The sequence below is a fragment of the Geotrypetes seraphini genome, chromosome 8, assembly GCF_902459505.1.
Source record: "Geotrypetes seraphini chromosome 8, aGeoSer1.1, whole genome shotgun sequence".
NCBI classification, from domain to species: Eukaryota; Metazoa; Chordata; class Amphibia; order Gymnophiona; family Dermophiidae; genus Geotrypetes; species Geotrypetes seraphini.
The window spans coordinates 81,384,100-81,406,715 of NC_047091.1; the positions used below are offsets into that span (position 1 = coordinate 81,384,100).

General features: G+C 43.2%; 2 protein-coding genes across 2 annotated transcripts in view; both read left to right on the plus strand.

The window, feature by feature from the left end:
- The window catches only part of NXF1 (nuclear RNA export factor 1), a 198,781-nt gene extending 196,194 nt beyond the window's left edge, over nucleotides 1–2,587 (plus strand). The window contains exon 20 of the mRNA XM_033954850.1: nucleotides 1,735–2,587. Coding sequence (XP_033810741.1) covers nucleotides 1,735–1,773 — 39 coding nt within the window. The 3' untranslated portion in view covers nucleotides 1,774–2,587. The remainder of the gene's footprint in view (nucleotides 1–1,734) is intronic.
- A 16,302-nt stretch (nucleotides 2,588–18,889) lies between these two features.
- On the plus strand, nucleotides 18,890–22,166 carry TMEM223 (transmembrane protein 223). Its single transcript, XM_033957422.1, has 2 exons — nucleotides 18,890–19,457; nucleotides 20,765–22,166. The coding sequence occupies exons 1-2, from the start codon at nucleotides 19,130–19,132 to the stop codon at nucleotides 21,055–21,057; spliced, it is 621 nt and encodes a 206-aa protein (XP_033813313.1). The 5' UTR covers nucleotides 18,890–19,129; the 3' UTR covers nucleotides 21,058–22,166.
- Nucleotides 22,167–22,616: the final 450 nt, after the last annotated feature.

Genomic DNA, 22,616 nt, shown 5'->3' on the forward strand with positions numbered 1-22,616 from the left:
TTTCACCCTGCCCCTTCTTTCTTTTTCTCTCTCTCCATACCCCCTTTCTTTCTGTATGTCTGTTTTTCTCTCTCTCTCCACACCCTCTTTCGTTCTGTATGTCTGTCTTTCTCTCTCTCTCCGTGCCCCATTTTTCTTTGTTTCACCCTGCCCCCTTTCTTTCTTTCTTTCTCCCTGCCCTCCCCTATGCCACCACCATTGGGAAAATGCTGCCACCGCCACTGGGGAATAGGCTGCCACTGCCGCCATCGGGAACAGGCCGGCGCCGAGTTCGCCCTACTTCTCTTCCCCGCGGGGCCGACCAACTCTCGCCACCCGACGTCAATTCTAACATCGGAGAGGACGTTCTAGGCCAGCCAGGCAGCGATTGGCTGGCCCAGAATGTCCTCTCCGACGTCAGAATTGACGCAAGTGGCGAGAGTTGGTCGGTCCCACAGGGAAAAGCAGGGAGAACTTGGCGCTGGCCTGTTCCCTATGGCGGCGGTGGCACTCAAGTGGCTAAAGAGCCGCAGTTTGCCGGCCTAGGGAGAATACTGGAGGGTGGCCAGCTGTGCACCCCCTTGGGACGTAAACCCGGGGCGGGGTGGACCGCCCCCCCACCCTCCCCCACCTTGGTATGCCACTATCTGTACCTCTCCCTCCCTATGACCAAAAATTCTCCTTTCTTCTATTCCCCGTGTACACAACCATCTCTTTCCCTCCCTTCCTCTCTCCCAAGTCCATGCCTTCTATGTCCAAAAACCCATTCCATCCCCCACCTCAGCATCTCTTTCCCTCCCTCTCTCCCAAGTTCATGCCTTGTGTCCAAAACGTACTTCCTCCCCCCTTTTGTGTTCCGCGTTTGCCTCCTAGCCCATCTTTGCAACTTTCTCAGCAAAACGGAGCTCGAGCCGAGAGGCTTGTCTCCTGTTTCCTGCCTGACCTGCCGCGCACAAATAGCCGACCGGAAGTATTCTCCGACGTCAGCGGACAGGCTTTGCTTAAGCCCTCCCTCCGACGTCAGCGCTGACATCGGGGAACACTTCCGATCGGCTATATGTGAGCAGCAGGGCAGGTAGGAACAGAAGACGAGCCTCGAGGCTCGAGATGTATTTAACTCCGTGGGTCCCCCATCCAGCTCTCTCCTGTGCACCTGAGGCGGACTGCCCCCCCCCCCCTCCTAGGTACGCCACTGGGACCAGCACCGGTCCGCGGACCGGCGGTTGAAGAACTGTGACCTAGGACCCTGTGGGAGCCCAGGTCCCCTGTCAGCTCCCCGGGCCCCTGAATGCAGGACTGGTAGTACTGCCCTGATGGCGGCCCTGGGTAAGGAGAGAGGTTAGAGAGGGTTGAAACTGGAAATGCTGTATTTGTTGAAATATTTTTTGAATGGTTTATGCTCTGTCATGTATTGTTTGTTCAACAGTAAAAAAAATTTAAACATAAACTGTTCATGAAAATCAGGCATGTGATCATGAATAACTTTGTAAAAGGAAGCAAGACAGTTTGATTAGAACTGGAAACCAATGTGATTTTTCAAAATACAGAGAGTCAGATTTTTTTTAATGAATAAATTAAATGAAGTGCTTTATTTTGTATTGTCTGAAGTTTCTTACTCAGCTTATTCAAAGTTCTATTGTCTGAAGTTTTTTATTCAACTTTTTCAAAGTACTTTCCACCATAGACCATGTTGAATATTCGCTATCCCTATTTTCCTCTTTGGGATTCATTCTCTACCTCTCATTCTCGTTTCAGGCAGAAGGAAAGATCCCTGAAGTGGCATTTATGAAGTGAAAGTTTGGTCTTTTATAGCAGTGAAGAATTTCTGCCTGGACCAGTTGCTATGTACTTAAGAAATGCCGCACCCAAAACTGTGAATGACTGGGAAATCCTGTACAGACATTGCTGTGAAGTTACAGCGAGGGATGCCCTTTTTTTCTGTTATGTTATTTTAACTTTTTGAAAGCTCTTCGCCTTTTTTATGATTCTGATTAAGATTTTATCAAGATGAATGTTGAAAGAAATATTTGATACACTTACAATGAATTTAATTGTCTTGCAGGAAACAGTATCCCTTGCCATTTGTGTGTCTCAGGCTTTCTCTTGATCTCTAAGTCTTCTTCATCTGCCTTTGTCTCTGCCTCTTTCACTTCACCATTTGTCTTTCTCTTCCTCCCCTCCCCCCCCCCACCCGGTCTTCCCTCCTTCTGTTTAATTCAGGAGGAGAAGAAAAAGAGTTTGGTTTGTAGATATGTGTCTGCCTCTACTCTTTCAGGGTTGGGGGTGGGTTGGTTGGTGGAGCAAATACTGTATGGTATGACAGCAGATGGCTGATTGCCAGTGCTTTTGGCTGTGCATGCAGTACGTAAACATTCTTCTTTCAAAGTATAGTGAACTTCTTTACTTTCTCTAGGAGTGGGGAACAGAAGTGGGCGTAATAATGAGGGAAAAAAGTTGATAACTGCTGATGTGGGGAGCTGGTGATTCAGTGGGGGAGAATGGTAGTGCATTGTGATAAGGGAGATAAGAAATGGATTTGTGTGGTAATTAGGAGTGGGTTTATATGGTAGTTGGAGGGAGGGAAGGTAGAAAATGGGTCTATATGATAAAGGGGTGGGAAATTAGTCTTTCTAGAAATTGGTAGGAGGGGTGGGGGAATGGGTTTACATGACAATGTGGATGGGAGGGAATGCAGGGAATAGATTGGCTGTGGGGATGGGGTGGGAAGGGGTAGGTAATGGGTCTACAAAATCATAGTGGGGTAGGAGGGAGTAGGGAATGGGTCAACATGATGGGGTGAGGGGGGTAGAGGGAATGGGTATACAGGGTGATGAGGTGGGAGGGGGTACAGGGAATGGGTCTACAAGGTGACGGGGTGGGGAAAGGGCTTGTGGAAATGGGTCTTCAGAGTGATGGGGTGGGGGTAGGGGGAATGGGCAGAGTGATGGGGTGGGAGAGTGGAGAATGATGAGGTGGGATAGGGAATGGGTTTACAGGCTGATGGGGTTGGAGGGTGTGGGGAATATGGGTCTACCTGATAAGTGGGAAGGGGTAGAGGGAATGGGTCTACATGAAGGGGTGGGAAGGGGTAGAAGGAATGGGTCTACATGAAGATGGGGTGGGAAGGGGTAGAGGGAATGGATCTGCATGAAGATGGGTGTGGGGAATGAATCTATAGGGTGATGGGGTGGGAAAGGGATAGGGAGAATGGATCTAAAGGGTAAGGGGTGGAGAATATGGGTGCATGATGGGGAAAGAGGGAGGAGTTGGTCTGTGTGATAATGGGGGTGGAGAATGGGTCTTCATGGTGGTGAAGATGCAGGGGGGATGGCCTTGCATGATGAGGTTCAGGGGAGGGGGGTTTCTGCTTGTTGATGAAGCGGGAGGGTAGAAGGTATGGTGTGGCAGAGAGTGGTGATGTATCAATGAGGACTTTTAAAAAGTGAGTATCTTGTGCTGATGTATGAGGTGGTGAAATGGGTGCATATTATGGGGAGGAAGGGAAGCAAGTGACTATAGTACAGTATAGTGAACTTATCAGGTAGTATCTGTGAGAAATGGAGAAGGGGGATGATGGGGGTAAGCTATATTAATGAGTGGCAGAGTGTGGCAGAAGTAGATTGATAGGTTTGGAGGTTGTGGAGAGGACATTACAGGGCTGCCTGCACACTGGATCCTATGACTCCAATGCACATCAAGGGGATGCTATGCCTTGCATTGTATTGGGTAATAACTGTAGCCCTGAACATGCTGTAGACTTCTCAGATTCTTGTCAACATGATTTCCACAGAATGGTTCCTTCTATATTATGCAGGGAATGTGTGCGTAGAGTGTAATTGGTGCAATTGGTGCACTTTGCTTTGATGGACACTCCATAATTCTCTGCAGAAGGAAGAATACCACAGCATCCTGTTAGTGTTATACAATGGGGTTAGCATAAAATATGAATTGTTGCAACACCAGTAACCCATAGGAATGTTGGTCTTACTCTTCTCTCTGTTGCCTGTCTTGGAGGGTACATACTTAGATCTTAGTAGATCACCATGGAGAATAATCATGGGAGTTCACACAAACATACCAGTTTGATAGCCTGGGCAGTAAAAATTGCTATTAAAATATATGTACAGTATATTTTCTTTCACTGTTTGTCACATAAATGTGAACATTCAGTTTTCCACTGCCTAAATGGCTGTGTGTACAGAGTCTTATAGCCGCTAGAGGAGATTGTGGCCCCTGCTGCATCTCTTGTATTTTGTTTCATGTTGTGAAAGAGTGTGGATTGTAACTTTACTCATTCATCTTGTGTTGTTACATGTTGATTCTTTGGACTGTAAGCATATTGAAGACCATTTGTTAATAAAATATTTGTTTATGAAACTGACTGTGTAGATTGGTGACCATGTGCCTGCTCTGTGAATGCTTCTCATTTGCACAATTTTTGCATATATTATATCTTGTATGTTCCCATTGGAAGATTATAGAAAGTGTAATAAAGCAATTTTTTTTAAAGGAGGTGAATTTATTACTGCTTACTGATCATATGTATAGCACCACTAGATATACAGTGCATTGTACAAATATCTATAGAGCGCAATTTTTCATATTGCCCACATTGTTGCAAATTCCACAGCTACTTTTTAAAGCAGTTTTCAAAAGGAAAATACAAAATGTACTTTTGCTTTTATTTTGTCTGAGAAAAAAGTAGTTACGTCTGCTTTTTATCTGGGTACTTTCTCTAGCTAAAAAACCTATAGGGCAGTGGTTCCCAACCCAGTCCTGGAGGACCACCATCCAATCGGATTTTCGGGATAGCTCTAATGAATTTTGCATGGGGCAGATTCGCATGCCTGTCACCTCCATTATATGCAAATCTCTCTCATGCATATTCATTAGTGCTATCCTAAAATAAAGACTAGCTGGTGATCCTCCAGGACAGGGTTGGGAACCACTGCTATAGGACATCTGGTAAGAAATGGGACATCCAACTCAGGTTGTTCACACTTTACCCATGTATTTTACAAATGGCTGTGTTGAATGCAGTACCTCTTGTAAAATATGAATAATACTTAGAAAGGAAAATGTGGAGAAATAAAGGCAAAATTTAATGAGCGAGATTCACCATAAAAACAAGAAGCAGAGGCGGCAGTTCGGCTGAAGCAGGAGTCTGTTAGATATATAATAGAAACTGAAGAAGCTAAAATGGGGTTGTTTGTCGTTAGTCTGCCAGGGTTTTTATGACCCGTGTGTGGATGAAGATATAAATTTGAAATTGTTACTATTTTGCCTTATGTGTTCTTTGGTCATCAATAATATTATTGAAACAAAAAAAAAAGGCAGCATCACGCATACTCAATTTTACATGCCCAAATGTCCAAAATCAGCCAGTTCAGAAATTGAGCACAACTACTACCCAACCTATCTAATTCCTGTTATCTAAGGTAACCGCCCAACCAATAAGAAAAAAACCAAACACAAAATCTTCACCAAGCACAATAACCTTTGACTGGTTCCAATATCCCACCTGCTCCCTCAAGAAAGATTTCCCACTCCAATCCCATGCATATACATCAACACCAGGTCTGTTGTGAATATGCTCCTATTGCTTAATGAATTGATCTCTGATGAAGATTGTTTTGCATTCTTCACTGAAACTTGGCTCAAAGAAGCAAACAGCCCTAGATTAGCCCATCTTTGTCCACTTGGTTATAGTATCCTACACTCACCTGGGCCAGGCAAGAGGAGGTGGTATTTCATTGGTTCATAACAGTTTTTTTCACATCTCTATAAAATGTTGCTAGTCTACCTGGTCTAGCATACATGCTATGTACTCTCAGGATGAAGCAGATAGCAACTCTAGCAATGTTGGCATCCTACAGATTTATTGCCCACCTGGGGTGTGATCACAAACCTGTCATAATAGTCAGGAGATCATCTCAAGTGTCATTTGCCAAGTCACCAGAATTCTCATCATTGGAATCCCAAGAAAACTCTATAGTACAAGACTTCAAACTATTCCTATCAGACAGCCACCTAGAACTGATCCCATCAGACCCGACACACGATAAAGTTCACACCTTAGATTTCCATCGCAACCAGCTCTACTCGCCTAGTCAATGACCCAGTCTGGACCGCAGTCCCCTGGTCAGATCATTCTCTATTATCCTTTACACTTCCCCTCTACATGGGCAGCACCACCCACAAACCAGCCAAATAGAAAATATTAAGCAGAGGCAAAACTGACTCCATTCAATTTTGGTCCAAAGTTTCCAACCAGCTTAACCAGTCTACTGCAGACAACACAGAACAGCTGAGCAACTGGGACAATGCAATTCTCCAAACATTTGACGTTATTGCACCTTTACCTACTCAGAGCATAAGAACATCAAAGCATTCCCCATGGTACAAACGATAATCTAAAAGCTGAAAAGCAAATTTGTCGCTGCCTGGAGAGGCAATGGCTGAAAACCTGCTTCTATGATCACAAACATGGAAATCTATAAAATCTTATAAACACCATATTGCTGAAGCCAAGAAACATATTGCACCTCAGAAATAGACAACCACTTTTTTTACATCAAGAAACTCAACTAATGTGTGCAACAACTGCCTTTACAAAACCAGGCCTAGCTGATGTTAATGCCCAACCCAGTGCACAAGATTAGCAAACTATTTTCTAGACAAGAGCATACAACTAGAAATCAGAAACACATCACACTCCGCCACCCCAGATATACAGCTAGACCTTGCTATCACTGACCCCTGCACCGTAGACCAAATCTGGAACACCTTTGAACCTCTTACCCAAGAGGAGGTTGTCCCCCAGCTAAACAAACTAACTACCAAAACCTGCATACTGGACAAATACCTAGCAACCTTATTCACTGACTGATTGCATTCTGAATAGCCTCTTAACTACCAGCACAAATGGGTTGCATTGCACTCAGCCCAATTCCAAAAAGATCATGGAGCTGCCCTAACCTCACCATTCAATTTCAGATCCATAGCCAGAATACCACTGCTCACCAAGCTTCTAGAAACACTAGTCTGTACAAAGCTAAATTTTCAAAGCTAGATAAATTCTCATACCCAGTATGGTTTTAGAGCCCAACACAGCACCGAGCTACTATTACCAACACTAACGACCAAAATCAGACAAATGCTGAGCACCGGGCAACAGTCCTCCTACAGTTTGACACATCAGCAGCATTCAACTCTTGTTGACCACAATTTCTTACTAACTGAACTCAGTGAGCTGGGTCTGACGGAACAGTCCTCAACTAGTTCAAAGGATTCCTGACAAACAATACTGCGTATGGAAAGATGGGTCCTTCTCCCAGAGCTGGAAAGCATATGGTGTACCCCACTCCCTCCTGCTATCAGCCCCTCTTCTCCCCCCCCCTGCTAACAAACGGAAGGAGGGATGCCTACTCCCTCCTGCCACCAGACAGCAGCCACCAATGACCTCTGCTCCCTCCCTTAAGTTGGAAGCAGGAGGGGTGCTCAGTCCCTCCTGCTCTTCTGGACTCCAGCGACGAACTGGGGGGCAAAGAAGAGGGACCGATGGAAGGAGGGAGTGGGAATCCCTCCTGCCATTCGTTTGCAGCAGCAGGCATTTTTGGGGGGGTTCGGGGAGGGAGGGGGGAAATTTGTCAGGGGGCGCACTTTTTTTTATAATTGGGCAAATATTTTGCTTGTGTAATACACGCAAAATATCTGTGCCATTAAAAAAAAAGAAAAAAAACCCGGCAGAAGCCCTGACAGCAGTGACAAGAGGATGATTCTCCTGTCACTACTGTCACTGAGCGATTGAGTCAGGGAGTTTATTGAGTCGGGGCATTTGCATGCAAATGATCTGCACCTCTATACAAATCATTTGCATGCAAAAAAGATAGTGAATCAATCGCTGTTTCAAAATCAGCCAAAGAATTGGCCAACGGCGATTGAATCGCTATCTTTAGTGAATCTGGGCCTAGAGCCACATGTGTTTTAGATTGAAGTAAAAGTGTGACTGATCCCTGAGACAAAGGGCAGAGGAGAGGGTAAGAAGTAAGAGAAGGTGCCAGGAGGAAAAGATGTAGACCTGGGAGGCAGCTGCAGTTGAGAGAAAAGTAAGGCAAGGCAAAGGTGAGAAAGAACGGAGGAGATGGTGGAAGGGGAGAGAAAGGAGTCAGGAGGAGATTGTGCTCATGGAGGGGAGGGAAAGGAAAGGGTATAGGAAGAGGATTATAAAAATAAAATCACTAGATTTTGGGACCATTTTACAAAGCCACAATAATCTTGGTGCAGCAAATACAACAAAGCCCATTCAAATTTAAGAGCTACAGTGCATTTGCTGTGGGGAAATTGCAACCATGGCTTTGTGAAAGGAGTTCTTTATTTTTAGTAGGGCTTTACATGCTAAATTTCTTATGAGTCTTTTACATTTGGGTCATGTGATTAATAGTACATTTAAAAAATTTAATTGTCATAAATTGTGCCATTAACAAAATTAATTGATATACAGCTCTATGGAAAGATTTGTTCTTATATTAATCATTTTTTTAATGTCTGTATCATATCTCCCCCGTCCCTCCTTTCCTCTAGAGCAGTGTTTCTCAACTCAGTCCTGGAGTACCCCTTTGCCAGTCAGGTTTTCAGGAATCCACACTGCCTCAGTATATGCAAATTTATTTCATGCATATTCATTGTGGATATCCTGAAAACCTAACTGGCAAGGGGGTACTCCAGGACTGAGTTGAGAAACACTGCTCTAGAGCAGTGGTCTCAAACTCAAACCCTTTGCAGGGTCACATTTTGGATTTGTAGGTATTTGGAGGGCCGCAGAAAAAATAGTTAATGTCTTATTAAAGAAATGACAATTTTGTATGAGGTAAAACTCTTTGTAGTTTATAAATCTTTCTTTTAACTGTTAAAGGAAAGATTTATAAAATATAAAGAGTTTTACCTCATACAAAATTGTCATTTCTTTAATAAGACATTAACTATTTTTTCTGCGGCCCTCACAGTTAAAGTTTAACATCTTTCCTTTCTCAGAACTGACACATTTCAATCACTATATTGAAAATAAAATCATTTTCCCTACCTTTGTTGTCTGGTGACTTTATTTTTCTGTGCTTTTAACTATGTTTCCAGTGCCTTCTTATCCATTGACTGTTTTTCTCTCCTTCACTTTCTGCCTTGCATCCATCTTTGGCATTAACTTAACATTCAAATTTTCTGCTTTCTTCTCAAAATCTACTTTTCCATGTCTTATCTTCCCTTCCTGTCTCTCTCACCTTCTCTCCCTATTTCAATGGTTTGACATCTGTCTCCTTCCTTATTTTCTTCTGGTCTGGCATCTGTCTCCTTCCCTACCCCCTACCCCCCCCCATGCCCTGGCATCTCTCCCTTACCCGCTATGGTCTGGTATCGCTTTTCCTTCTTTCCTTTCCCTCCCTCGCACTTGTATCTCTCATTCCTCTCCTCTCTCTTGTCTTCCCCCTCCTTCCCTCTCCCCAATTGGGTACAGCAGCATTTCCCTCCCCCCTTCCCTATGCAATAGTAGCATTTCTCTTTCTCTTCCCCCCTCTCCCATGCAGCAGCAGCATTTCTCTTTCTCTTCTCCCTCCCCCTGTGCAGCAGCAGCAGCATTTCTCTTCCTCCTCCCTTCTTCCCTGGACGTGATGATCTAGAGTTGGCTCCCTTCCTGTGGTCTTTTTTCTATTCAAAGTCGAGGGTGGCGGCTCCTCGCGCAATGCGCGCCTGATGTCAGAAGCCTTATCTCAATCATTGCATGCAGACCGTGGGCCACAGAATAGTACCTGGGGGGCCGCAAGTTTGAGACCACTGCTCTAGAGTATACAAGATCAGGTCTTCTAAATTCTACTTGTATGTCTCTTGGCACAAGCCTCATACCATTTTTGTCACCTTCCTCTGAACCACTTCAACTCTTTTTACATCCTTAGCAAGAAACGGCTTCCAAAACTAAACACAATATGACTTGTTCAGGGGCATCAACACCTCCTTGCTTCTCTCTCTCTCTACACAACCTAGCATCCTTCTGGTTATGGCCACCACCTTATCATACTATTTTGTCACCTTCAGATCCTTGGACACTATCATCCCAAGGTCCCTCTTCCTCAACCCAAAAGCTGCCCTAAATTCACCCATTCGTCTTATGAGGGCCTGTCAATCTTGAAGAGCCTACCGATATCTTATCCGTTAATCAGAAATTGGAACAAATCAGTGACTGGCTAAGCTCAAATATGCTAGCTCTCAACATTAATAAAACTAAAGTTATGATCTTTCTGGTTAAGGAAGGCCTTACTCTACCCTGCCCCATAAGTCTAAAATCTGTTTCTATTCAGACGGTCACTTCCATTAAGCTTCTTGGTGTAATCTTTGATAGAAAATTCACATTTCATGAACAAATAAGCTCAGTAGTTAGAAAATGTTTTCACCGTCTCTGAATGATAAGATCTCTTTCCACATTACTCGATCCATTGTCATTAAATATTCTCTTTCACTCTAGTCATTTCATGCTTGGACTATAGTAATTCATTGTATAAAGAAATTACAAAAAAAGAAATAAAACACCTTCAAATTATCCAAAACACTGCTATAAAAATTATTTCAAAAGCATGTAAATACGATCATGTTACACCCGTTCTGATCAAGGCACAATGGCTCCCCATTGAGCACCGAATTACTTATAAAATAATGTTAATAACCTTTAAAACAAAAATAACCAGTCAACCAGAATTCATTAACAGGCTATTAATCCCTCACACTACTCATCGTATTTTATGTTCCTCAAATCAAAACCTATTAGCTATCCCTTCACTTAGACAAATTAACACTATGCGTACTAGCATTTTTTTCAGTTACAGCCTCTACTATCTGGAATTCCATACCAAACCATATAAGAGAAATAACATCCCTTGATAAATTTAAAAGTAGCTTAAAGACCTTTCTTTTTAAAGATGCATATGATATTTGATAGTCCTTTTAAAGACAGTGATGGAAACTTGTTCTCTTCCATTTGCCTTGTATTTTAGATTACTTGCCTGCTTTTCCCTTTCCTCTTGTTTTTAACCTCTTCCCAGCCTTTCCTATTTAAATTTTGTATTTCTGCCCAGTCACCTTTTGTACCAGTATGTCATTGTTGGTCAATGTATCATTCTGTTAATGTTATTTTAATAAAATTTATTTTTTATATATATTTTTATAATTTCTTGTTTTTTATATATACTATATAAAACCGCTTTGAATTTTGATAAGGCAGTTTAACAAATTTTAAATAAACCTGAAACCTGTATATCATGCCAAGGCCCACATAAGCTCCATCTCTTCCCCAATACTTAAGGTGACCATATGTCCCATTTTCAACAGGACAGTCTCGTTTTCGGACCGATCGTCCTGTTGTCCCGACCCACTGCTTCAGGACACCGAAATGTCCCGTTTTCAGGGACAGCATCCCGAAGCTGTGCGCGGGGACACCAGGATGGGCGATCACTTTCCCTCCCTGCCGTGCCGATTCTAACCCTGAGCTGCTGCTGCTGCTTCTTCCCGATGTCAATTTTGACGTCGGAGAGGACGTTCCGGGCTGGCCCGAACGTCCTTTCCGATGTCAAAATTGACATCAGGAAGAAGAGAAGAAGCAGCGGCGGTGGCACAGGGTTTGAATCAGCACGGCAGGGAGGTTGACTGGCAGGCAGTGGCGGTACACGGGCGGACGGACGGGCGGTTTGAATCTGGGGGGGGGGTGTATCCGCAGGGGGGTTTGAATCGTGGAGGGGGGGTTTGAATCAGGAACTGGAGGGAGGGAAGGAGATAGGTAGGCAGGCAGGCTGGCTTAGGGGGAGGGACAAAGGCAAGGGAGGAAGGAGGCACTGGGAGCACTATGGACATGGGAAGGAGACACTGGGGGCACTAGGGATACAGGACAGGCACTGGGGGTACTATAGACATGGGAAGGAGGTACTGGGGGCACTAGGGACATGGGAAGGAGGCATTGGGGCACTAGGGACACAGGACAGGCACTGGGGGCACTAGGGACATAGGACAGAGGCACTAGGGACACAGGACAGGCACTGGGGGCACTATGGACATGGGAAGGAGGTACTAGGGCACTATGGACATGGGAAGGAGGCACTGGGGGTACTAAGGACACTGGACAGGCACTGGGGGCACTATGTACATGGAAAGGAGGCATAGGGGGCACTAGGGACACAGGACAGAGGCACTGGGGGCACTAGGGACATAGGACAGGCACTGGGGGCACTATGGACATGGGAAGGAGGCACTGGGGGCACTAAGGACACAGAACAAACTCACTGGGGGCACTAAGGACACAGGACAGAGGCACTGGGGGAGCACTATGGACATGGGAAGGAGGCACTGGGGACACTAAGGACATAGGAAGGAAGGAGGGAGGGAGGGAATAGAAAGGGACAATTGTTGGGCCTGAGTGCAGAAAGAAAAAAATGAAAGAAAGGATACACAGTCAGTAGGAAACACAACCAGAGACTCATGAAATCACCAGACAGCAAAGGTAGAAAACATGATTTTATTTTTAATTTAGTGATCAAAACGTGTCAGTTTTGAGAATTTATATCTGCTGTCTATATTTTGCACTATATTTATTTTTCTATAGTTACTGAGGAGACATTGCATATTTTAAAGTCATTTGCCTTGACATCTTTGAAACCCCCCAAATATAAATGATAATTAACATTTTCTCTGCGTATAGTGTGCTTTGTAGTTGTTTTTAATTTTAAGGTTACCATTATGAATTAATATGAAGATGTTATGTGTACATGAAAAATGAATGGAAGAAATTGGGGATGGGATTGGGGGCGGGGCTAGGGCAGGGTTGGGGCAGGGCTAGGGTGAGATTGGGGGCGGGACTGACAATTAATAGATGTCCCCTTTTGATGAAAAAAATAAATGGTCACCTTACCAATACTGCTCCCTGGCCTAGGACTGTAACACTTTTTTAGGCCGGTTAGAGCTGAAAATCAGCAGCATTGCCTCTGGCCCGTTTAAATCAGTCTGAATAATGGACCCACTGACTTTAGTAAAATGGAGGCATACCTAAAGAAAGAACTAATCTCACATGGCTGCTGCATGAAATCTTTAAAGCCATTTTTAAAAAGCGTTTGCGGCAGCCACACCAGCAGCAGTAGGCAGGAAAGAGTAGGGATTTTTTTTCTGTCCCCAAAGAGGCCAGTATACCACCAGGAAAGGTAAGGGAATGATCTCTGCTATCTGATTATTGATACAGATTCTGAGAACTTGCTGCATCATGCTAGTTAGCTGTGGTTTATCATAAAAGCTGTAAGGGGGAATTCTAGAAATGGCACTTATATTTAGAATTCACGGGAGCCAGTCATTGAAGCCGCTGAGCATTGAAACCGCTGAGTCATTGAAGCTCACTCCTGCCCGCTGCACTTCTGGACCAGGCCAGAGGAGGTAGGAGGACGGATCAGAGTGCGGGGGGAAGGGGACTGGGTCTGCCAGGGGAGGCTGGGTGCAGAGTCTGATGGGGGGGGGGTCTGGGTGCAGAGTCTGACAGGGAAGGGGGCTGGGTGCAGAGCATGGCAAGGAGAGGCAGGGGGTAGGAAGTTGGGAAGGGAAGGAAGACAGATACTGCACGTACTGGGAGAAGGTTGGGAAGGACAAATGCATGGGCTGGGGGGGTTAGGAAAGGAGGAAAAGAGAGATGCTTCACAGGTGGAGTAGTGGGAAGGGAGGGAAAGAAATGTTTCCGGTGGGGGAGGGAAAAGGAACGGAGAATTGTTGGACATAGGTGTATGGTGTGAGAGGTAAAGAGAGATGATGTATATGGGGAAAGGAAGAAAGAGGGAGAATTGTTGGACATGATAGTGGTGGAGAGGAGGGAGAGAGAAATGTTACACTGGGAGAGAGGAGAGATGACTCAAAAAGGGAGAGATGTCAGACCACTGGAATAGGAAGGAGGAAGAGAGAGAGAGATGCCAGACCACAGAATGGAAGAGAAGGAGGGGAGAGAGAGATGCCATACTGCAGAAAGGAAAGGAGAGAAATGTTAGAACTCGGGAAGAGGGAGGGAAGGAGAGAGAGATGCCAGACCATGGGAAAGGAGAGGAGAAAGATGTCAGACCACATGAGGGGGGAAGACAGAGATGTCTGACCATTGGAGAGGGATGAGATGGTGCATAGGGATGGAGGGGAAGGAGAGACAGAGGGAGGAGATGGTGCACAGTGATAGATATGACAGAGAAGAGATAAGAAGAAATGCTTCTTATGGATAGATGGGAGTAGAGGAGAAGAAAGAGGGAGGAGATGGTACACCTGGATAGATGGGAAGGGAAGGCATGGAAAAGTAGATTTTGAGAAGAAAGCAGAAAATGGAAGAAAGTTGATTGTTAAAAAGTTAATGCTAAAGACAGATGTATGGCAGAAAGTGAAGGAGCGAAAAACAGCAAATGGATAAGATGGCCCTGGATGCACAGTTAACAGCACAGACAGGACGTGCAGTCAGAGACTGGGAAAGATGGTTTGAAAACCAAAATCACCAGGCAACAAAAGTAGGGGAAATGATTTTATTTTCAATTTAGTGATTGAATTGTGTCAGTTTTGAGAAATTATCTGCTATCTATATTTTGCTCTGTTCAGGAAGAAATGCATTTGTTTCTATGTCTCTGGGGGTGTACTGCATGCAGAGTATTGCATATTAGGGTTTTGTTTGTATATATTAATACTTTTAGACTAGTTTGTGGTCCTGTATTTGCTTAGGGGTTATTATCTGTGTTCTGCATGTGTGACCAAGGCCAGGTGTTCTGGTAGGAATGAATGTTGAGAACATACAGTGTGCTTTGCTAGTTTAATTTTGTGGGTAACCATTATGTATTGTTAATAAGATTATATTGCATTCTTTAAGCAATGCTTCAGATCTATGCAAATAATGCTCTACGGGATCGCAACCTCCGATATTATTTCCAAAAATAATGAAAGTTCATATAGCTCTTCATGCAGAGATTTTCCAGGATCTTATATTAAATCTTTATGAGTCCAATAAACTTTTGAGGAAATAGAGATTCTATGAAAGCAATCATGCAATGCTATTAAGAATATAGCAAAACATAGAATCCATGACAGAGTTCTAATTCTTATTGTTACTGCCGTTGAGTCCTTTGGTTTAAATTGAATCAAAAATAATTCTAACGTTTTTCCCAAGTACCACGAAGAGTATAATTAAACTTATTTCCAAAATAATTAGAGAACAACAAATATTTCAAAAGAAAATAAAACCATTTTGACTTACAAACCATCATTTTCTTATAGTTTTTGCCGATTCTATGTTAACATGGGCAGTTCCTGTTTGTTTATGAATTCATACAACTTTTCCGGATCATCAAAAGTTGTGGTTTTATTTTCAAAAGTAACTTTCATTAGCACTGGGTACAGTAAGCCGTATTTAGCCCCCATAGCTCTCAATTGTGGCCTCAGCAGTAGAAAAACTTTTCTTTTTATTGCAGTACCCCTAGCAAAGTCAGGAACAATATGAATTTGTGCATCCTGCCACTTCAAATTCCTGTCTTGTTTTGCCAGCTGAGATATTTCTAAAACCTGTTGATATCTTAGGAGCTTAAAAATTAGATAGCTCTAGGTCTAATAGATGCTGGCATTATAAGCTGGAAGCAGGGACTTTAGATCATTTAATATTTTATTGTCCCTGTATCATGGCCTTTTGGAAATCAATTTGGTCTCAAATTAATTGTTTACTTGAAAACCATGTAGCTTTATCATATGATACAATTCTGTTCGGGATGTCAATGAGAGCAAAAAGTCAAATTTCATCAAGTAATAACAAGCTTTTATTAAGACATGGGTCGCCTTGCAACATATTACCAGCAACTGGAAAAATTATAATAGGCTTAATTATAAAAATTATAATAGGCTTAATTATAATATGGTGTTCCCCAAGGCGCCCTTCTATCCCCCTCCTATTCAACCTCTACATCAGACCTGTCATTGATATAGCGCAAAAGTACAACATTAAAATCCACTCCTATGCCGATGACATCCAACTGCTCCTCCCACTAGGCGAAAACCGATCGTCCCAAATTGCTAACCTCCAACACTGCCTCTCTGACATGAAAACCTGGATGACAAACAACAAACTACAACTGAACACCTCTAAGACCGAACTCTTATGGATCAGGAGCAAAAACACCAAATACACACGCCCAACACTATCATGGGACTCCATTCTACTAACGGCAACAGATCAAGTACGCAGCCTAGGAGTAACCTTAGACGGACACCTATCCCTATCCACCCACATATCCCAAGTAGTCTCTACCTCCTTCTACTACCTCCGCCAACTGAGAAGGATCAAACCCTACATCTCCACACCTGACCTAGCTCAACTCCTCTAAGCATATGTCCTCTCCAGAATGGATTACTGCAACTCCTATTTAATGGAATAACCAAAAAAGATCTCAAGCGCCTCCAACGGGTCCAAAATGCAGCTATCCGCCTCCTACACAGCCTCAACTACCATGATCCCATCTCCCCAGCACTCCGCGCTGAACACTGGCTCCCAATTAGCCAACGCTGTGCATTCAAGGCCCTGGCAATATCACACAAAAGAATTTATGCCACCACCCTCTCCTACATAAAATCCAAGCTACCCATCTACATCCCCACCTGCACCCTCTGCTCAGAAACTGAGATACGCCTATGCATCCCCCCTCCCCCCCCCGGAAGGTCCCTCCTCTCAGAAACCGCCCGCAAACGCTCCTACAGCCACTTCATTCCCCAACTCTGGAACCAACTCCCCCCTCAACTCAGACTACAGAACTCACTAATGACATTCTGGAAAATGGTAAAGACCCTCCTCTTCAACTAAAGGTCACCCTCAGTCTACACCCAACCCCTTAAACCCCACCTCTACCCTTCTTTCTCCATTCTAATCTTCTGCCTAAATTTCTGTATAGTCCACTCTCAGCCTATACTCAAATAACTTGTATCTAAACTAAACTACTTATATTTAAACTAAACATAGAAACATAGAAAAGTGATGGCAGAAAAGGGCCAAGGCCCATCGAGTCTGCCCACTCTTAATTTGCTGTATATTCCCTATATTTACACTGCTGCACAGTCTCGTATGTCCAAGTATTTAAATCTACTGTGTAATCTTGTATGTCCAATTCACTCCATTGTGAATATTTACTTGTAAACGGTTCTGAGCTACTGGGAGGACGGGATAAAAATCTAAATAAATAAATAACTACACATTTTGGTGGAATTTGCTATGTCATATTTATAAAATGGAAAGATCAACTGCCATACAAAGAGGGAATTATAATAATTTTAAAAAGATTTGGGGGCCATTAATAAATTATTGTAATGAATAGACATCATTTTCCAATGAAAGTGTATTTATATGTAGGGGAGGGGGGAGGGTAGAAAGTTATTTTTAAGATCTTATTTATAGATAGTGATACAATATGTATATGATATTTTGAAGTAAATTACTTGTGGGAAGTATGGGTGGGGAGGGAATAAATTTATCTATGTAAAATCATAATTGAATGAATTTCAAGTGATATGTAAAAGTTTAATATGTTGTAATATTGTGCACTTGTAAGATGCAAAATGAATAAAGAATTGGAAAAAAAATAATAAGATTATATTGTGCATATATATGAAAAATGAATGGAAAAAGATGATCTACAATTATTGCACCCTATTGATCCTAATAGCCAAACAGAGATTCACTCAATTAATCATAAATTAAGTAAAGTTCATGACTGGTTAAATTCTAACAAACTCTCTTAAAACATTTCAAAAACTAACACTCTCCTCTTCTCTGGTAAAGAAGGAGCACAACTAATTTCTCCAGTCACCATTGAAAATACCTCTCTTCCACCAATCACAATTACTAAAATATTAGGTGTCCTTATAGATAATAAATTAACATTTCGTCCACAAATTAGTGCATTGGTTAAAAATTGTTTTTATAAATTAAGGATGATTCGATCATTGGCCCCGCTACTTGATGTTAGTTCCCTGAATATTTTGATCCACGCTCTCGTAATATCAAAAATGGATTATTGCAACTCATTATTAAAAGGGATCTATCATAAAGACTTAAAACGCTTGCAGCTCATCCAAAACACAGCCATTAAGATAATCTCTGGCGCAAAGAAATTTGATCATGTCACCCCTTTGCTTCAAAAAGCCCACTGGTTGCCTGTCTCACACAGGGTAACTTATAAAATCGCCCTATTGACATTCAAAACGTTACAGACCAATACACCAGCATTCATAGACAGCATTCATATGACCCGCCGAGAGCTTTAAGATCTATATCTCAATACAATCTCAATATTCCATCTTTAAAAATAATCGGTACTCGTCGCACCTCCATTTTCTCTGTGACAGCCCCTATGATCTGGAATACTCTTCCTTTAGATTTAAAAAAGGAAAAAAATTTAAAAAATTTTAAAAGTAATTTAAAGTGCTTTCTTTTTAAAGATGCTTTTAATTGATTATCTGAAACTTAGAGATTAATCTACTCTTGTTTTTTACATTCAATTTCCCAGTTCCTCTTGTGTTTACCATAAGTGTTTCTTACATTTTCTATATTAATTGTATTTCTCCCCTCCTTCCTATTTGCGTTTAGGGGCCTTCAGGTCTGTAATTACCCTGTACGTAATTGCCGTCAGTCTAGTAATTTTTATATAAAGATATGTCTTAATTGTTAAATTTGTTTAAATGTTATTTTAAACCTTGTACAACGCTTTGATAAAGCGTTTAATCAAAAATCTGAATAAACAATAAACAAACAATAAGTATTACAATTGTAGTACTATTAAGGGGGCGGGGTCTGGGGCGGAGCTTGCGCCTCCCCTCCCCCCCTCCACAAAAAAAGCATTCGCTGCCTATGGTTTTTAGAGCATGACAATGGGGGGCATGGGGACAAAGTTTGTTCCTGACCCCGTTCCATCATCATTCTTTACCCTAGAAGCAGGCAAAGAGCCCGTCTTCTTTCGCGTGGGGCTCATGACGTAGCTTTAGCATGCCCGAAATGGATAACATCCGGGCCTCCCGACGTATAGGAAGAGCGCCGTCGCGGGGCTCGTGAGCTACGAGACCCAGAGCGCCGCGGGTCGGTAGGATGTTGTGGTGGAGGCCGGTGGGGCTGCTGTTGAGCCGCTCTCGGAGCTCCCGGTGGCGAGCTCCGGTAAGGAGTTGCGGCCTGCACGGGGACGCGCCACCCCGGGACGTTCTGCTCTTCCAGCACGAGCGGCCCCGCTTCTTCCACTTCTTGCGCCTGTTTTGCGCCGGCCAGGCTGGATTCTGGCTCTACCTGGCGCAATTCGGCTTCAGCAGCCTGCGGGCCTCCCCCCGAGAGAGGAGCCCGGATCCGGCCGGCAAGCCTCCTGCGCCCAGTTTCCGAACCGTGCTGTGGCGCTGGGGATTCACTCTGAGCTGCGTGATCGTGGGTGAGAGTCCTGAGGGAAGATCGAGTTAGGGCCTCCCAAACTTCCGATGGGGACTGAGGGGGGCTAAAAACTTCACCCGTGGATACTCAACGCTGCCCTAAAATCGAAAAATTGCTCCCCGGTGCCGGAAGCAAATTATATACAATTAAAACGATGGATATTGGGGGGGGGGGGATCTGAGGAAGTGGCAGATTTTAGCACTTGCATTGTTGGAATTGATGGAATGCTATCCATGGCTTTCTGCAATATAACAGTGCCTATATACTTTATTGTAAATAGTCTAATACTTTTTGTTTAACTCACTTCCCCATAACTCTTGGTGTCTCTCTTTTTTTATATATCTATGCTTTTCATGGACATTGAAACAAGTTGTGGGCCTCCTACTAAGCAGTAAAGAAACAGGCATGAAATCCTCATGTTGCTACACTCTTTGCACCCCAACATTAGAGAACTACTACTATGTATCACTTAACTAGCCTGAGAGGTGTACCCAATGCTATACATTTTGACATTTAATAGATGGTCCCTTCTCAGAAGAGCTTGTTACAATCTAACTCGGACAGACAGACATGGTATATAGGGTTGGGGATGCAGAACTCAAGATGAGAGGAATTAGGATCTGAAAACACTCTCAAATATCTTTTATCTTGGCTTTTATCTTGGTTTTGAACACTGCCAGAGACAGCCAACCGTAGGGATTTGGGCAGTTTGTTCCAGGCATACAGCACAGCAACATAGAAGGGATGGAGTCAGGGGTTGGCAGAGGAAGAGAAGGGCACAGATCGGAGGGACTGACCAGCTGAGTGGAGCTTGTGGTGGGCATAGGGGGAGATAAGTGAAGAGAGATAGTGAGGGGCAGCTGAGTGAATACATTTGTAGATCAGCAAGAGGAATTTGAATATAATTCAGAAACAGATGGGAAGCCAATAAAGTGACAAGGAGAGGGGTAACGTGAGTATAGCAGCTCTCACAGAATATGAGTGTACACAAAAACTGAGCTAATCTGTGCACTAAGCCTAGTGCATCATACCATTGGATAGTTCTTGGGTTTTCAGGATGTCCAGAGTGAATTTGCATAAGATGTGGTTGCATAAAATACAGGCTTAATATATATGCACATTTCTCACGTGCATATTCACATTGGATACCTTGAAAACCGAGCTGGATGGTGGGTTCCCTAGGACAGGTTGGGAAGCCCTGTACCATAAATAAAAGGTTATGAAACCGGAGCTCATTGGAGTTCCTATGATTAATACTAGGAAGGGACTTTCTGGGACTGAGCCTAGATCTGTTGTTTCTTGTTGCAGGATCAGCAATTGTGATTGGAGGAAGTCTCTTCTGTCGGCGCTCTGTGAGCCGGATTATCTTGCATGGCGGAGGGCAACAGGTTACGGTCAGCACTTCAGACCTCTTTGGCCTGAAGTCAACCCATACAGTGCCTATAAGTCATGTGTCTTCTATGGCGCATCGCAACGAGGTGCCTGCCATGATTCCTGTCAAGATCAAAGGTTATCGCTTCTATTTCCTACTGGACAAAGAGGGGCACATATATAACACCAAACTCTTTGATGTTACTATTGGCACCTATAGGAAACTATGACATCACATCATTGGTGTGGCGTGCTATTTTCAAGAGATGATAAAGTAGGGAAATTCTCATCCCATGTATGGCACAGACATTTTGGCATGACTCTGGACATAGCTTGACAAGATTCTCTGTTGTCTTGTGCTTGAATCTTGAGGAGGGAGGTGAGGGTGGGGGGATCCACACTGTGTATTAAAACCCTAGCACTAGATCATTTTAGAAGATACATTTCCTTTTAAAGTGGTGACAGCCTATAGTAATCAAAGGGCTTATTTCCAAAATCTGCTAAGTCCATACTAATTGGACGTAGAGGGGTTTAGAAATAAGTCCTTCAACTGGTGATTAGTATTTCTCTAGTGCTCCCTTTAAGTTTCTTTGATTTTGGAAAAGGAGAGGCATGATTTGGGAAGAAGTCTGTTTAATGCATGGTATCAATTAGAAGTGATTTTAACAGTGGGATGGATGCTAGACATTAATTGTGTATATCACCCTGTGTCCTTGGAGCTGAAAGCAGCGCTATGTCCTCCTCAGCTCCACCATGGCCTTGATCACTGTGTCAATTCCTATTTAATTTTCACTTGTGTCCCCAGTACATCCAAGAAATCCACTTGCAAATCTTCCAGGTTATGTCCCACAAATATGACCTCAGTTTTGTTAATATTCAGTTTCAATTCATGTGACGACATCCACAAATCTACCTTTTCCATACAGTGATTCAGTCGTTTCTCAATATGTATATTAAAAAGTAATGCTGACAGGGCTGACCCCTGTGGTATGCCTTTCTTGACCAACATACTTTTTGATACCCTCTGATCACCTTTTACACAAATTGAGCTCCCCATAAGGTAGGATTGAAACCATTCTAACACCACATCAGCAATTCCTATGTACTGTAACTTAGACAACAGCACTGATCAATAGTATCTAATGCTCTGGACTCATCCAAGAAAATCTTACAAAAACATTATTTTTCAACCATACCTTCCCTTAGAGTGTCAAGAACAGACAACAATAGTAACTCAACATTGTGTTTTCCTGAAGCTAAACTGGAATGGATCTAAACATTCAATAGTCTATGTATATACCCATCCATTTGCTGTAATACAATTTTTTCAAGTACTTTGCCAAAATAGGGAACAGCTGGAATTGGCCAATAATGCGACATCTGCTCCAAATCAAGACCATTTTTCTTCAAAATAGGAGTCACCGTCGATTGCTTACAAATCTTAGGAAACTGTTCCAATTAAAGCAATTAAGTTAGGTGCTGGTAAGCATCTATTGGTGCCTAATTTTCAGTGCCATTTACAGCAGGGATCTCCCAAAGTCCCTCCATGAGGGCCGAATCCAGTCGGGTTTTCAGGATTTCCCCAATGAATATGCATAAGATCTATGTGCATGTACTGCTTTCAATGCATATTCAATGGGGAAATCCCAAAAACCTGATTGGATTCGGCCCTCGAGGAGGGACTTTGGAGAACCCTGATTTACAGAATATGGCTGTAAAGGGCTCATGTGCTGTAGATAGCTAACTGGTTGGTGTAGGAATGTCCACTCTATAGAAGTCACCTAAGCAG